General features: G+C 50.9%; 2 protein-coding genes across 2 annotated transcripts; both read right to left on the bottom strand.

Moving 5' to 3' along the window:
* Nucleotides 1-236: 236 nt before the first annotated feature.
* Nucleotides 237-7,221, bottom strand: hdac6 (histone deacetylase 6). The gene is made up of 29 exons (XM_053849593.1): nt 7,113-7,221; nt 6,376-6,447; nt 6,102-6,215; nt 5,947-6,032; nt 5,789-5,873; nt 5,494-5,534; nt 5,315-5,411; nt 5,156-5,253; nt 4,896-5,000; nt 4,764-4,832; nt 4,060-4,186; nt 3,871-3,936; nt 3,734-3,793; nt 3,540-3,629; nt 3,369-3,475; nt 3,213-3,283; nt 3,022-3,154; nt 2,825-2,953; nt 2,599-2,767; nt 2,324-2,529; nt 2,069-2,261; nt 1,854-2,003; nt 1,610-1,787; nt 1,419-1,537; nt 1,216-1,359; nt 1,030-1,158; nt 816-962; nt 617-745; nt 237-374 (listed from the first exon to the last, which is right to left on the bottom strand). The coding sequence occupies exons 2-29, from the start codon at nt 6,445-6,447 to the stop codon at nt 306-308; spliced, it is 3,183 nt and encodes a 1,060-aa protein (XP_053705568.1). The 5' UTR covers nt 7,113-7,221; the 3' UTR covers nt 237-305.
* A 508-nt stretch (nt 7,222-7,729) lies between these two features.
* Nucleotides 7,730-14,876, bottom strand: fgd1 (FYVE, RhoGEF and PH domain containing 1). The gene is made up of 18 exons (XM_053849086.1): nt 14,630-14,876; nt 12,758-13,024; nt 12,508-12,700; nt 11,806-12,445; nt 11,589-11,678; nt 11,363-11,511; nt 11,152-11,308; nt 10,954-11,092; nt 10,827-10,885; nt 10,613-10,759; nt 10,458-10,550; nt 10,299-10,378; nt 10,181-10,211; nt 9,896-9,994; nt 9,707-9,835; nt 9,483-9,641; nt 9,263-9,409; nt 7,730-9,199 (listed from the first exon to the last, which is right to left on the bottom strand). The coding sequence occupies exons 1-18, from the start codon at nt 14,685-14,687 to the stop codon at nt 8,936-8,938; spliced, it is 2,901 nt and encodes a 966-aa protein (XP_053705061.1). The 5' UTR covers nt 14,688-14,876; the 3' UTR covers nt 7,730-8,935.
* Nucleotides 14,877-15,056: the final 180 nt, after the last annotated feature.

Here is a 15,056-nt window from a genome sequence, read left to right as displayed (position 1 = left end):
CTCAAGTTTTGGACGTGCACATTCGCAAAATAAGAATACTGTACAGACAACAAACTTGAGATGAAAGTGTGAACCGCTTTGGTGCAGCCATGACAACACAAAACTCTCTCCAGCTGCCGCGAATGAAAAGTGATTAACTGATGCAAAATATAATAACGAAGTGACGGAACTTATATCTGGAAGACTTATTTTGTCCTAAGAGGGACAGTAATACACGTCCCAAGTAGGATAATAACCTAGATTTGACCCTCTGAACTCCAACTCTGGAGGCTGGTGATGTGGAGTCCACCTGAGGGACATGTTCCTCAGCTCCATGGTGGGATCTCCTCTCCAAACTTGGCTCGGTGGGCCGAGTTTTTTGCCTCAAACAGAGCCTGAAAGCAAATAAAGCATTAAAAAATGTCTTTTGTATTCAAGAAAAGCATCAATGAAATTAATTGTTATTGTGTTTGTTTTTATGCAGTTGTGAGACAAATATTTATTAAATACGGCAGATAAAATGCAAGGATGAAAAAAAGTCACTTTTCTTTGTGATTCACAATGAATCCGCTAGGGGTCAGTAGTTGTATTTAGCCGCAGCAATAGTCATGAAAGGCACCACTAACTTGGACAGTACCTGGTTGTGGACATAGGCCTCACATTGGTAGCACCACACCGACAGGTCACAGAAGCTCAGGACGAGCGGATGTTCAGTCGTGACTCCGTGAATCACCATGTGTTCATTCACGTAGCGGCCGCAGAAAACCTGAGAGAGGGGGAGATGTGACTCTAGGTGCGGAGCTGGGAACGTTACCTCGACAGTAAAGCCAAGCCACCTGGTAGCAGGAAAGGCAGATCCAGTTCTCTGCCCCGGATCCGCACTCCTGACACGACTGAAAAACGTCAACTCCTGACGAGGGCAGCGGTTTCACTGCGTCCAGGTGAGGGCACCAGGGCAGCGGGTCCACCACGTACATGGTTGCCTGCAGGACACCTCAGTTCAACCGGATTCCTCCTCAAATCAACAACAACGCAACTGCTTTCACCAACCCCATCCATCTCTGCTGCACACGTCACCTCCAGCGTCCCTTTTGACCAACCACAAGCTCCCTCTGGCTCCGCCTCCGCACTTGTGGCACCCTCTGTTTCGGACACCGGTGGAGTTGCCATGTCGACAGCCTGCAAGGTGAAATGATGACACACTGGTCTGAGACAGAAGAGATTCACAGAGACTACCTGAACGTTCTCAGGTGATTGGCTCACGTCCGGAGACGCAGTAGGACCACTACTGTCCCGCACAGTATCCACAGGAAGCGTGGAGCCGTTGGCGCTCTTGTCCAGGTCCAGAGTAGCCAGTCCCTGAGTCAGCTGCTCCAGACTCTGAGAGGACATTTCCAACGTTACAGTTGAGTCCTGAATTCACTGAACTTTGACCTCACCGTGTCGTCCAGGGGCGGTCTGCTTGTGCTGACCCGTCCAGACTTCCTGCCTTTTCCCTGAGACTCACGTTTCCCACGATGCAACGGGGAGCTCACAGAGTCTAACACCGCCTGTGGAACTGAGATTGGCGAGATGTCATCAGAACAAATCTAAACAAGGCCGACTCTGAGATTTGAGACGACGGACTGACTCTGTATGTGAAGAGACTTCCAGTAGGGGGCGTGATGCTGGATGACCTGGTTGATAGCTGTCACAGCACAGTGGTGGGGAGGGGGGAGGGGCGTCACCAGGGCAGGAGGGGGGTCACCGAGTAGCACACTTGTGCACATGGCCATTGACTCAGAGATGGACGTCAGGTTGTAGCCCCCCTGCAGAGACATGACATCATCAGTCCGACACTCGGGTCACGCAGACACGCGGTGAGAGTCAATTACCTCCAGCACGATTAAGACACGCCCACCGGCTAAGGACATCAGCATGTGTGTCAGGTGCGCGTACCCTTCTGGGGTGACATTGTAGCCTCCAAGCGGGTCCCCACGGGCCGCGTCAAAGCCAGCGGAGACTAGGACCAGACCCGGGTTGAACTGTGGACCAGAACCACAGGGCTACTCACTGAGGGAGGATCTCGACCAGGTTGTGAGTTTTCTACCTCAGTGGCGATGGGCATCACAACATGAAGGAAAGCAGTGATGTAGTCGGAGTCTCCCATCCTGCCGCCAGACCACGCCACGTTCACGTTAAAGCCAGCCCCCTTGCCCACGCCAACCCTGTCAGCTGCTGCGTCCTCCGAGGATGGAAAGAAACTCCCGTTGTCATAGCGATGAAGGGAGATGTAGAGCACGCTGCAGACAGACACACACATGAAGCCTGCTTCCACCTCCGCGTCTGAACCACTGTCGCTGACCTTTCATCATCCTCAAACATGTGCTGGGTCCCGTTGCCGTGGTGGACGTCCCAGTCCAGGATGAGGACTCGCAGTGGCGCCGGCTGGGAGATGCTCTGGGCGTGTTTGGCAGCGAGCGCTACAGTGTTGAAGAGACAGAATCCACAGGCAGAGTGTTTCTCCGCATGGTGCCCAGGAGGACGGACGATGGCCACTCCGTTGTTGACCTGGATGAAGATAGGACGCAGTTCACTCTCTCAGTATCTTCATCAGCCTGGGCGAGTGTGTATTCCTACCTCCCCTTTGAGGATCTTCTCCACAACAGTGAAGCAGCTCCCAGCAGCCAGACAGGCCGAGTTGTAGCTCTGATTGTTGAAGAAGATGGAGTTGAAGGTGTCTCCCAGTTTGTAAAGCTCTCTGGGCTTCATTGTTGACGTCGCCTTCATCTGCTGGACATGCTGGGCGCTGGGGGCCGGTCAGGGGTCAGGAGCCATGAAGCCATCAAACATCAGTGTATCTCACCTGTGACACATGGCGAGCTCTTCTTCGGTGGCGAGGCGAGCTGGTATACGAAGGCATCGGCCGACCAATCCAAGCTTTTCGTGTTTGGAGAATATTTTTGAGATTCTTTGAGGCTGTTCAGGGTGATGCCTGTGAGGACATCATCCCGCGTCATGAGCTGGCACCGCTGTAGCCGACGTGACGTCCCCTTCACTCACCTGTCCCACATGTTTTCGTGCTCCATCATCCTTTCATCATACACCAGAGCGGTTGTCGTGAACACCGACTGGCTGAAGCTCGAGTCAGCGGAGAACGTCTCTGCTCTGTTTCCCCCACACTCCTGCTTGTTGCCTGTTCACACACAGGTGAGACGGTGCAGACCACAGATTCATCACAAACTGACTCCTACCTTGGAGCACCTGCAGCCATGCCCAGTGAGGAAACTGAGCTGAAATGGTCTCAGAGATTGACTGAAGAGCACTGAGAAGAAGAAATGAACAGGAGTTGCCAAACACCAACGTCCAGACACTGAAATCTGTAACTCATTCAGACTATTTTCCTTCACCTGTCACATGGTGCGGTGGGTGACGACAATATGGGACAGGCTCCGCCCAACAGAGCTCGGACACACGCCGCCGCCCCTTGGGCCGTGGCCGATAGGTTGTAGCCCCCCTTGACAAGCAGATAAAACCATACGCTGAGTATCAGTGACTTCACTCACACATAGCGTTCTTACCTCCAGAGCGAGAATCAGGCGACCTTCAGCGATTCCCATCAACATGTGTGTGAGGGTGTGAAAGCACGGTGGAAGAACTGACATTTCACCCTGAAAACAATAAGAACTCGCTTGAAATCTTAAATTTGTTTCAATGACTTAACATTCCTGATGGGCAGGTTGCGATGGCGATGCCAACCTGATGAACAGCTCACCTTCATATCTCCAAGAGCAGCATCAAAGCCAGCGGAGACCAGAACCAGCTGAGGTTGAAACTACAAACACAAACGACACAATGTTTCAGAGTGCTCTGACTCTCTGGGGGCCATCCATCCCAGTTGCATTCATCTACCTCATAGGCCACAGGCAGCAGCAGCTGCTGGAAAGCTGCGATGTAATCGGCGTCAGTCATCGACGTCTGCAAACCGACAGCTGGTTAGGACTCAGAGGAAGTGACATCACACATAGGTGAAACATTTGAACAGGTCCGGTTTCGGTTCACAACCCTTCACACTGATGGGTCTGATCTCAAATGGGATACCTGGTTCCACGCCAGGTTGATATTTCTTCCTTCAGCTCGACCAGAACCGACAAACTTGCAATCCGACTCTGGCAGGTGAGGCCAGAAGCCTCCGCCCTCGAACCTGTGGACGCTGAAGTACAACACACTGCCCCCCCCACACACACACACACAAACACACACACACGATTCATGATTGACTGATATCTGAGCAGTGTTTCAAGTCATCATTCCTCACTCAGCAACACATGTAACTTGATCAGAATTTTGTCACAAACAAACCAGAAACAAGCGGCAGTTTGATGAGGCAGTTAGCCGCAGCATGAGCATGTATCCTGGCGAATAGCTCAGCAACAGCGATACAGGCAAGTCCATCCTCTCACTAACTATGACTGGTACTTATATTCTCCTACCAACGCTCATTCAACCAGTAGCCTCAGGCTATGCTTACATTCTGAGCCCAGCGTCTTCAGACAGGGGGTGGGGCCAAACATCAATGACTGACAGCTCACAACACAGCACTTTTTGTGATGCCAAGATCATTCAGGATTCGGGATGAGCATGAGTGGAATTTACCAGCAGTGTCTCCAGATTTGGTAAAAAATGTAAGCATTTGTTCAGTCTCTCGAGACAGGGACGAATGTAAGGGCTTCTCTCTCGACCCCACCACTGACGTTATTAGTTGGTACAATCACAAATTCATCAAACCAAAGGTTGGGACTCACCTGGGATCGTCCTGGAACAGGTACTGGATTCCTTGACCATGATGAACGTCCCAGTCCACGATCAACACCCTGACACGAACACTGATCAGCTCACGACTGAAAACTCACAGGGTGAGGTTGGTGAACTCTCACCTTTTAACATCGTGTTTGGTTTGAGCGTATCGAGTAGCAATGGCCACGTTGTTGAAGAGACAGAATCCATTGGCTAAGTCAGACTGAGCGTGATGTCCGGGTGGCCTGACGGGGACAAAATAAATAATCATAGACGTCATAGCGGATCAAAGCCAACAAAACTTGGATGCATTTACAATCAGTATGTAGAGATGAAGGTTGTGTGATGGATGAACACATTTTTGAATTTAACCAAGAAAACCACAGGTTAGAAATCACACCTGACAAGAGCGAATCCATTCCTGAGTTGAGACGTCATGACCTGGTCAACCAACTGAAGCACTGAACCCACAGCTAATGATGCCACCTGAAAGGACTCCTGTAAACACACACAAAGAGTCAGAAAAAGTCGGAAAAAATCCATGGCTAGTCTCACTCACCGGGTGGATGTAGACAGAGTCATACTGATCTGACAATTGCTTCAGTTCATCCTCCGGCATCGACAGTGTTGATTTTATGAGGTTAACATACTGTTTTCTGCAAACAACAACAGAAGTGAAGACAGTGAAGACCAAGAAAACCCAGAGTCCAGATAAGAAGAAGCTCAAACAAGACTCACGAGTGCACGAGCAGCAGCTCCTCTTCTGTTGCTTCCCTCGGCTGAAACCAAAAAACACATTTCAGGTTTCAATGTACACAGTGGAGTTGAATTTTCATGATGCAACGAGTGCGCGACACTGTGCAGCAAACCAAACCTGTAGGTTTGTCCGCCAGTAACATGCCAAAAAACATGACGACTTTGTTGCTCAGTGTTGGTATTTGAACGTCTATACGCCAACACTGTTCAATACAATGTAATATCCCGTGTACTAGCACTCCAGAGTAGAGTCCAGTGTTACACTGATGGAACATACCTGGACTCTGACACAAGGAGACAGCAGGTTCTGGCTCTCCAACTCGCCCATGATGCCTGTCACTCGGTCAGGACACTCTGGGTGACTGAAACAACAATGATTAACAACCATACTGTCAAACAGTGACTCCTTTAAACAGTGCCCAGCTGTTGTGGCACCTGGTGTCCCACAGGTTCTTGTGGCGAGTGAAGGCTTCGGTGTAGACTAGACCGGTTCCCGTGGCTGCAGCCCGGCTTGTGATATCCTGACACACACAAAAACACACAGATAAGCAAAGCCTTGGTCAGTGATGGTCACCGCAGCTCAGACTCACCAGCTGGTGCAGCTTCAGGTTCAGCTCATCTTCCTGCTTTGCTCGGTCTCTTTCCATCTTGCCTTTTCTCTTCACCTCCCGCAGGCTTCCTTTTTTCCCACCGCTCTTGTTGACCTGTGCCACACATGCAATCACTCGCCTGCACAACTGCACTTCTTCCTCTCCGTCGCTGCACTGAAGACTCCGTCATCAAACATGTAGATTTCCTTCAAACTATTATCCATTAACGAGAAAGACGGGCAAAGTTCATTTCCTCGGTGTGTGGTGTACTGACCCCTGGAGACAGGCGGGGAGATCTTCTGACGGACTTGGGCTGGGCACCAGGAGGTTCCGATGCCTCTGACATCTGTAATCAGGAAGAAACGCTTTTAGGCTCACTCAAACCCTGGGAACGCTGCAGTATCTTGGCAAGTCCTGGCACTCTTCACCTCTCTTCAGAGATCTAAAGGAATTTGTCAGAGCTACACTTTCGCTTTCCATGTACTTTCCTCACATTTCTCTCTGCAATACAATCTCACAGCACAGGACAACACAGACACACGTTGTTGCTCTTTTTCCACACTAATCCTACTTATACTAGTAATTATACCGTATATACTTAACCCATATCACATTAATATGTCTGTTACATGTGTATTTCTATGTTCCTTTGATATGTTTAAGACAAGGGATCATTTAAAATCAGGGCAAAACTAAATTGAGAAAATACTTTCATAATTGTGAAACGAAAGCAGTGAATTTGTCCATCACAATAAAAAAATTAAGTGATGAAAGTACAAATATACAAAATCCGAGAGCGCAGCCAGCAAGTCATAGTAATTACCATGTTGTGCTCGCGTTATAACGGCTGCTCATCTGTTAGCACAGCAGCTAGCCCACTCATCTGTTAGCACAGTGGCTAAGACGTTAGCACGGAGTCTTATTGATGAGCGCGTCTGCTAAACCTCCGGCGCTGCAGGCGGCTGTGTCCATTCGTACAGCTCCTTTAAACATGCGGAGAGGCAAACTCACCTTTAGTCTTTATCTACTTGGGTTTTTTTTGCTTGTTTTCAGTTCGGTGCAAACCAACTCACGCTCGTACAAGCATCGTCATCTTCGAGGCGTGGCTTTGTGACGTATCACTTCACAATTGTTTGCAAACAACATCGCTTTTATTATTTATATATATTTTTTTTCATTTACACTAATTAAATACTGCTCAAATGTTTCGACAGCAGGAAGTTATTGAACGTTTGCTTAAGGCGGAATGTGAATTTTGGGAGACAGAAGTGAACTAGAGAAGAGAAATCATGTAGTGTATAACTACATGTGAATGAATACATTTGGGAGCGTATCATGAAAACTAGACAGATGGACAGTGGATTATACTTTTAGTCAATCTGTATTAGCAGAGATTAATGTCCCTCGAGATTATAATAACTGTGCTATGTATTCACGATATTTTACACTTTACTTTCAGTTCCTTATAGGTTTAAAACACCTTCAGTTGAATTTGTTGTTTTAACCTTTGATGCAGTAAAATGAATTGAGGCGTTCTATTTCTGTTTCTACAGAACAGGTTGTGCTGCTGCCCCTGGAGCCGCCATGATGGCTGGAGAGATGGAGCTCTGTCAACGATGAAAGCTTTCAGGTTTTTATTTTTAAAAATCTCATTTCTGACAGAAGGTCTCATTAGAACAGGAACAATGGGAAATGACATGTATGGAAGTGGCCGGCCACTAACCAGTCGCCTGCCACCCATTTACAACAGTTTATTGAGATTGATAACATGCTGACGTCATCACACTCACGGTTATAATTTCAGTAACCGTCATCATCTTCAGTCATCACATCAGTCGGCATCACAATCAAAGATCACAGCTCAAAATCTCGTATAAATGTTTATTTTTGGCAGTCTCTGTCGGGGAGGGGATGTGTAAAAAGCACGGCATCACATTGACCCTCCATCTGGAATTTGAAGGTTGTCATGGTTACCATCCACATTAACATAGTCACCTGCAACAACCATCAACAGAGTCACATGATCATGACATCACCAGGTTACAAAACGTCAGCAAGTAAACATCACAGAGAAACAGCCAGAGACCCAGTCACTTCAGACTCATTATTAAAACGTACAGCGCCCGGGTCCGATTGGACCAGTCCTGGAAACGCAGCATTGTCCTTGTCGAGAGACAGAGCAGAAAAGCATCTGATTAATAACTCAATTACATATTGACTGTAATATAGTATCATTTTTTTAAGTGATCAATAACCCCGTAAGACAAGAACGTAAATATAATCTTTGTGAGATATACTTTAATATTTTTAAATGTCTTCATATTTTCTTGTTTTGTTTGTTTGATGCTGCCTCATCCGCAGTCCTCCATGAGGGTTGATAGAAACACAGCACCAGGTTAATGTGCTCCTTAGTAGGAAGTGATGTCAGCAGGTGCAAGATTATTATGAAGCGTGATGAGACTGAAGGCACGGAACATAAAAACGGAGCGTATGATGGTCTTCACCTGCCGATGAAGAACCATCATGGATTAAAACCACAAGGGAGGATGAGTTTAACCAGGGATATGATGAGCAGCTACGATGTGAGATAAAGAACCAAGCTTTTCAACTGGGGAAGAACCATGGCGCGACTGAAGATGAAGAACCCGGAAGTGCAGTGGCTCCTCGTGGAATCCGTCTGACATAAAGTGACATCACTTCCTCTCAGCTCCATCAGATGTTGAGTTTGAAGGCCCAGCTGAGATCACAAGACCTTGTCCATGCCCCTTGCTGTTCTTGTGCTTCAGGCGTGGAGGAGGAGAGGCTCATGGGTAATGTAGTAGCTATAAAATCCCTCACATGCTGTGTCCCTCTGCCAGCTCCTCCCGTTCCTCCAGACTCTCCACGATTGGTTTGGAGATGACAGGCTCCTCCCCTCTCCCGGCCCGAGCTAGGATGTTCATCCACCTGAGTTGAAGCTCCTCCCCTTCGGCACTGAAGAAGAGGGTCAGGTGGCTCTGGGTGATTTTGAAGGCGTGGCGGCGGTCCAGGCGGTCGCTCGGCTCAGGGAGGGAGACCTCGAAGCCGATGAGGGGAACACTGCGCTGCGCCTTCACGTCCTTGACCAGACAGAGAGAAGGTCATCAGTGTGTGAATGTAGCGCCAGCTGTGCCGACACTCACCTGCGGCGCTCCGTACACGTACAGCACGAGCGGCTCATTCTCAGGAATCACGAACCAGGCCCTCTGCCAGCCGCGCCCCCCTCCCTTCTCCATGTGGTGAAGAAAACTACAGATGACACTGTTCTCTGCTGCCAGCGAGGCCTGTTTCTATAGCAACAGTGAGGGAATACACGGTTCAGGACTGGAATATTTAGTGGAGTATTTGTAATGTCGGCCTGACCTCCAGGATGGAGCGCCGCCTCTGGGCACCGCAGGCTTGGTGGCAAGGCGTCGGCATCATGCCCACCAGCGTGGCATAGCAGTCCACGCACACGCGGTTGGCGCGGTTGTTATCGTAGGACAGACGTGCGCGGAACTCGGAACATTTCCCACAAACAACCTGGAGAGGTTCGTATGTTAGCCAGCATGGACGTGACATGCCAGATGTGACCTCACGGGACTTACATGTCCGCAGGCTTTACAGTGATGTCGGCGCTTGGTGATGGAGTTGAATGGCTCCTGGCACTTCATACACAGAGTCACGGCGTTCTCCCGCACCGGGGTCGGCGCACGCTTCCCCAGCTCCGCACAGCTCTGACAAACCCACATGCATTAGCTGGCACCAGCCACCGAGCTGAAACGTGTGCGTCTTACCGGGGAGTGTGGCGGCGATGACTCCTGCTCCCTCAGCAGAGTCAGGTGCCTGTAGTTGTCCATGGTCTGCTCGTGTCGCAGGATGGTCGCCTGGATGGCCTGCGACACAAAAGTTAGATCTGAGGTTTTAGTAACGGACCAGCAGAGAAGTTTAGGACCAGTGCGAGACCACAACAGGTTCAGGGCTAGACCTCAATATGGATCACATCCTGGACTAGTTAAGATGTTGATGCAGACCAAGATAAGAAGATCGGGACGCTGTTTATTCAATGAAGAGCTGCTCACCTGGACCCAGTCCTTCTTCTCCTCCTCTGTCCTGTAACAACACAAGTGAGCATCACTAAAGCGGTCCCGCCGTGTGCATGTGGGTGTGTGTGTGTGTGTGTCAGTGGTTCTGCTCCACCTGGCCTGCAGCTCCAGGGACCTTTGTTTCCCACACACCAGGAAGGTTCGAGGAACAGCGACACAGCTCGGTTCCTTCAGCTGCATTCACAACATTCACAACAGTGTGAGCTCATGAGTCACAGAGGCGGCTGCCTGACTAAAGGGGGCGTGTCCTCACCTCCATGCCATCCACGTCGATGCGAGCGCGGACGCTGTATTTCTGTCCAATCAGACGCAGCTTTGGTACACAGTACAGCAGCCTGTCATTGAACTGGGGAGAGAACACACGTGACTTCTCTGCTCACATCAGCAGGACTGGATCTGGAAAGGTACCAGGATGAGGTAGCGATCCTGAGTGGTCCCGTTCTTGTTGGAAAGTTTGAGGATGTGTCCTTCCTTGATGAGTTCATTGGTGGGGTTCACGATGTCCTCCTCCCCGCCCAGCAGCTCGTACACCTTCAGCAACTTCCTCATGCGCTCCTGCAGCACACCAGCGTGACCTTCATGTCCCATAACAGCTTTGATAGAAGCAGACTCCTCCACTCACCATCTTCCTGATGGCAGCGTTGCAGTGTTCTGCTGCCGTGGCGATCAACTCCAGAGACTCTGGATGGAGAAACAGAAGCAGGCGGTGAATGAATCCACAGTCAAAGAGACTGAAAATATCCTCTTACTCTGGGCGTCACTGTGGTCCGCAGCATCCTCAGGAAGGGTGTGGAGATAGTCTTTCAGCAGGAGTTCGTAACGTGGGATCCTCTGGACCGGTTCCAGCATGTGGTGCTGCAGCGTGAGGTTGGCACAGCACTCCTCCCGCTGACACACAAACCAACGTCAACACAAACCCCACGGTTCTGAATGGAATGCTTCAGTACCTGGATCTCCTGGATGATGGTCTTAAATGGAACGGATCTCTGTGTCCAGGAGTTGAGCAGCTCCATGGCTCTGTCAAAGTTCTTCACATACTCCCCGTACATCTTCAGAAACGGAGCTAGCTTCTGCAGAATGTCTCCGATCCGAGGGTTCAAGTCCCTGTAAGAGGAACGGACCTTCAGACAGAGCACAGGTGCGTGTCAGGCGACGTACCATTCCTCCATCCGCTTCTGCAGCGCTGGCAGCAGAAATTGTTGGTGGAAACAGCATATGGAGGAGATGTTGGAGAAGATTCCCTGGATGACGTCACACGGGAAGGAAGATCTGCAGCGTGATTCCTCCAGAAGTCGAGCACAGAAGACCTGCACCAGGAGGTGCAGTTAAGTTAAGATGACCTGAGCGTGACCTTCACACTGCTAGACCACTGAGATTCACTCACCTGGTCCAGAAGGTGCAGCTTCGACACATATGTGATTTCAGTGTTGAGCAGCTCGTTGGCGATGTTGAAGACCCTCTGGTTGATTGTCAACTGCAAAGTGAGAGAGAAGTACATTTGCAAGGACCTGGACAGACAAGTGAAGCAGCTAAACAAAGGGAGGTTGGTGGAAGGTTGATGAAGATGAAGGTGAGACAGTCAGGTGGATAGAGACACACACCTCCGACAGGTCTTCTGGTTTGCTGGCTGGAAGCACCAGGGTCAGCTCCACTTCCTCCTCCAGGTCACTGTCTCTGTCTTCAGAGAGGTCCTGCCCCCTCCCTGCCCCTTCGTCCTCATCCTTTCTTTCGCCACCGTACAATGACAAACTGGTCAGGTACTGGTAAACCACACCGCCGTCGTCCACGCCGGCAAAGCAAAGCTCCTCGCTGTGCGATGGTGAGCTGAGGCTGTCGATGCCGCTGTCTCGATTGGCCACCTTCCCTTCTGACTGGGACAAGGGGAGGGGCAGAGACTCTGAAGGGGCCGTGGGTGGTTTCAGAACGATGGGTTTCTGGTCACTTGAGTCGACGCCGACAGACTCATTCTCAGAGGCACTATATCCTGACTCCAGGGAGAAGCGCTTGTGACACACACGGCCGCGACAGACCTGCTCTTCATCATCGTCATCATCCTGCAGGTGACCCTCATCCTCTTCCCCTGGGACTCCAGAGTCCAGCTTCTCATCAGGCGGGTGAGAGGCTGGGGATGCTAGTGAAGGTGGCGATGAAGGCTGGGAGGAGGAGCCAGAGGAGGGGGGCTCGGGGAGGCGAGGGCAGACTGCTCCCCCTGTGATGTCAGGAACGACAATGATCTGCTCACTGACAGGAAGGAAACGGCGTATTAATGGTCACTTACGAACTCAAGCACAGACTTGACTCACCGTTCAAACTTCTCAATGAGCGACAGAACACAGGTCGGGGAGGCGGTGCCATCCAGGCGGGAGGGTGGAGCCCGGCCTAGCCGAGGGTCTGTCGGTGAGGCCCTGCAGGGTGGCCAGGGGGGAAGAGGCTTGTCAGGAGCGAGGGGCCGAGGCCGTGATACCCCGGTCTGGAGGTGGGGAGGCTTTGGGGGGACTGTGGAGGAAGGTGGTTAGAGAAGGAAGTGACTCCTTACACTGCAGACCACCTTACCCTGAGGCTTGGGTCCAAGTACCGGGGTCCTGATCTGGGTCAGGGAGGCGGTGGCTGACGGCTCTGTAGCACCACACTCATCCACGGGAAGAGAGCGACACTCTGTCACCACAGACCCAGGAGATGATACCAGGGGGGCTGGCCCCTGGTCACAAATCAGCTCTTGTGGGGTGTCTGCATCTAGCTCGCTCTGGTGGCTACAGGGTGAGCAGGTGGGATCCAGAGCGAGAGTCTTTGCTAGCAAGCTGGGGCTGGAGGAGGCGGGACCTAGGGTGCGTGAGAAGACAAGACATTTATTTTTGTCTGATCAGACCACAGCTCCAGCAGTGGTGGAGGTCATGTTCGGATCAGGGGACTGCACGGACAGAACAGCAGGGGTTCTAATGGCGGACCTTGAGCCCTGCTTCAGGAAGGATCTGAGCTGGGGGGGTGTGTTGGGGTTCTAATGGGGGGGTTCCAGTTGTTAAGAAGGTTACTGATGGTCCCAAAATGGGAGGCTGCGATGGGGTCCATCCAGTGATTAAGGTCACTGTGGGCTTACTGTGTGGGGGTTCCTGTTTTTCTATTAAAAGGATGTAAAGAAATGCAGAGAAGCGATGGTTAGTTTGGATTCTAGCTGAAGATGATCAATGAAATGGACTTGAAGTTCTATTTAGGTCTTTGAAAAGGGGTTCTGGCGTCTCTAATAGGTTGTCCTGGAAGAGAAGTCCTTGGTGGAGTCTGGCTGTTTAGCTGAGGCATTGGTGAGCCAGGTGTGTTCAGAAGGCAGGAGACACTAACTGAAGGAGCAAGTTACAATGACTGAGCACGTTGTTGCTTTAGATGAAGGATGGAACGATAGAGCTGATGAACAAAAGCTTCCTCTGCAAGAGAGGAGAGGTGAGGGAGGTGTTGAGGAAGGTGCGGATGCTGGAGGCTCAACTAACCAAGGAGGTGTGACGTATCTGCTGCTGCTGATCTAAGGTGAGGTAGAGACCAGGAGAAGCAAGGTATGATTAGAAATGTCTTCCCTGTGATGACATGGGTGGGAAGCTTGGGATGATGGGCATGATGGTGGAGGTGCCCAGTCTTTGGTGGGTGACACAGAGGGGCGAAGGATGCGGATGCAGTGAGGGAGGCTCTGTGGTGAGGAATGGACAAATAGAGCAAATGTTTGTTGAATGAGCAAGGACATGATGTGAGAGGTGCAGAGGATGGTGAGGGAACTGAGGAAACCAAGTCACCTCGTGCTCTTCATGTTAGACTGTGTGTGTGTGTGTGTGTGTGATGTGGGGGCGTGTCTGTCTGACAGAGGAGACAGTCTGATCAAACAAATCGATACGTTTACACCGAGTCACATTACACCAGCAATGATGATGATGATGAGGGCGATGACAGCATGACAGTGATGAAGGCTGGTGCCTCATGAAAGCGTGACGACAAGAAACAATGACTTCAAAGGATGGTGAATAGTGTAATGATAACGTGACAGTGGTGTGAAGAAGGGAATGTGGTGAAGGTTGGGATGGGGGGATGATGAAGGTGAGAATGGTGGATGCTGGTGGTGGCAAAAACGATCTGCATGGTGAAGAGGATGATGAAGGTGAGGCTCGAGGTGAGGACGGTGATGGTTTGGAGACAAGTGACGATGAGGATGGCGAGGATGAAGGTGAAACCGCAGCCTTACTACCCTACATTCACTGCGGCTAAATGTCGGTCAGTGTGTGCGCGTGCGAGCGCCTGTGGATTGCGTGCGTGCACGTGCGGCTCCCCGCCCCCCATCATACTCATCTTCATCATCCTGACAATATTCGGGGTTTAATCTGGAATTGTGATCCGCGTGCGCACAGCTGCGGCTCGTGCGTGTGTTCGGATGTGCGGGCGCGCGCTCACCTCTGCTCAGGCTGCTTCTGTCCATGTACACCGCGCAGCAAAACACTAATCCGGTCATGAAAAGATGAGGGTGCGGGGAGAGAGCGGCTCTCCCGGTCCACTCGAGAAGAAAGCGGCTCACACACGCGGAGACACCGACTTGTCGGTGCGAGTCGGACCCACGGACGCGGTTCGGACCGGCAGACCGACCGACGGGCTGCTGCGTCTGCGAGGAGAAGTAGGTTAGAGCCGCTCGGTTTATTCCAGAGGGCTGCCCGGTGAGAGAGTGGCGGGCGGGGCTGCTGCCTCCTCCGCGCTGGTTTCCATGACAACCAGTTCTGATCAATCGCGTACACGTACACACACACAGATGTGCAGCTTTATCAAACACACACGACAAATCCTAACGTCCTGCCTGAGGGTTGATATTTGGGGGGTGATTTTTAGG

Source organism: Synchiropus splendidus, chromosome 18, assembly GCF_027744825.2.
Source record: "Synchiropus splendidus isolate RoL2022-P1 chromosome 18, RoL_Sspl_1.0, whole genome shotgun sequence".
Lineage (NCBI taxonomy): Eukaryota > Metazoa > Chordata > Actinopteri > Syngnathiformes > Callionymidae > Synchiropus > Synchiropus splendidus.
This window is presented reverse-complemented; position numbering and strand designations above follow the sequence as displayed.

What these genes read in the sequence shown, in the direction of transcription:
- hdac6 (XM_053849593.1), bottom strand. Translation starts at nt 6,447, where the DNA reads ATGTCAGAGGCATCGGAACCTCCTGGTGCCCAGCCCAAGTCCGTCAGA. An exon ending in AATGGATTCGCTCTTGTCAG is followed by an intron (nt 5,001 to 5,155) that starts GTGTGATTTCTA and finishes TGTCCCCGTCAG; the next exon opens with GCCACCCGGACATCACGCTC. An exon ending in ATGGCTGCAGGTGCTCCAAG is followed by an intron (nt 3,155 to 3,212) that starts GTAGGAGTCAGT and finishes GTGTGTGAACAG; the next exon opens with GCAACAAGCAGGAGTGTGGG.
- fgd1 (XM_053849086.1), bottom strand. Translation starts at nt 14,687, where the DNA reads ATGACCGGATTAGTGTTTTGCTGCGCGGTGTACATGGACAGAAGCAGC. An exon ending in GGACCACAGTGACGCCCAGA is followed by an intron (nt 10,886 to 10,953) that starts GTAAGAGGATAT and finishes TTCTCCATCCAG; the next exon opens with AGTCTCTGGAGTTGATCGCC. An exon ending in ACTGTAAAGCCTGCGGACAT is followed by an intron (nt 9,642 to 9,706) that starts GTAAGTCCCGTG and finishes GAACCTCTCCAG; the next exon opens with GTTGTTTGTGGGAAATGTTC.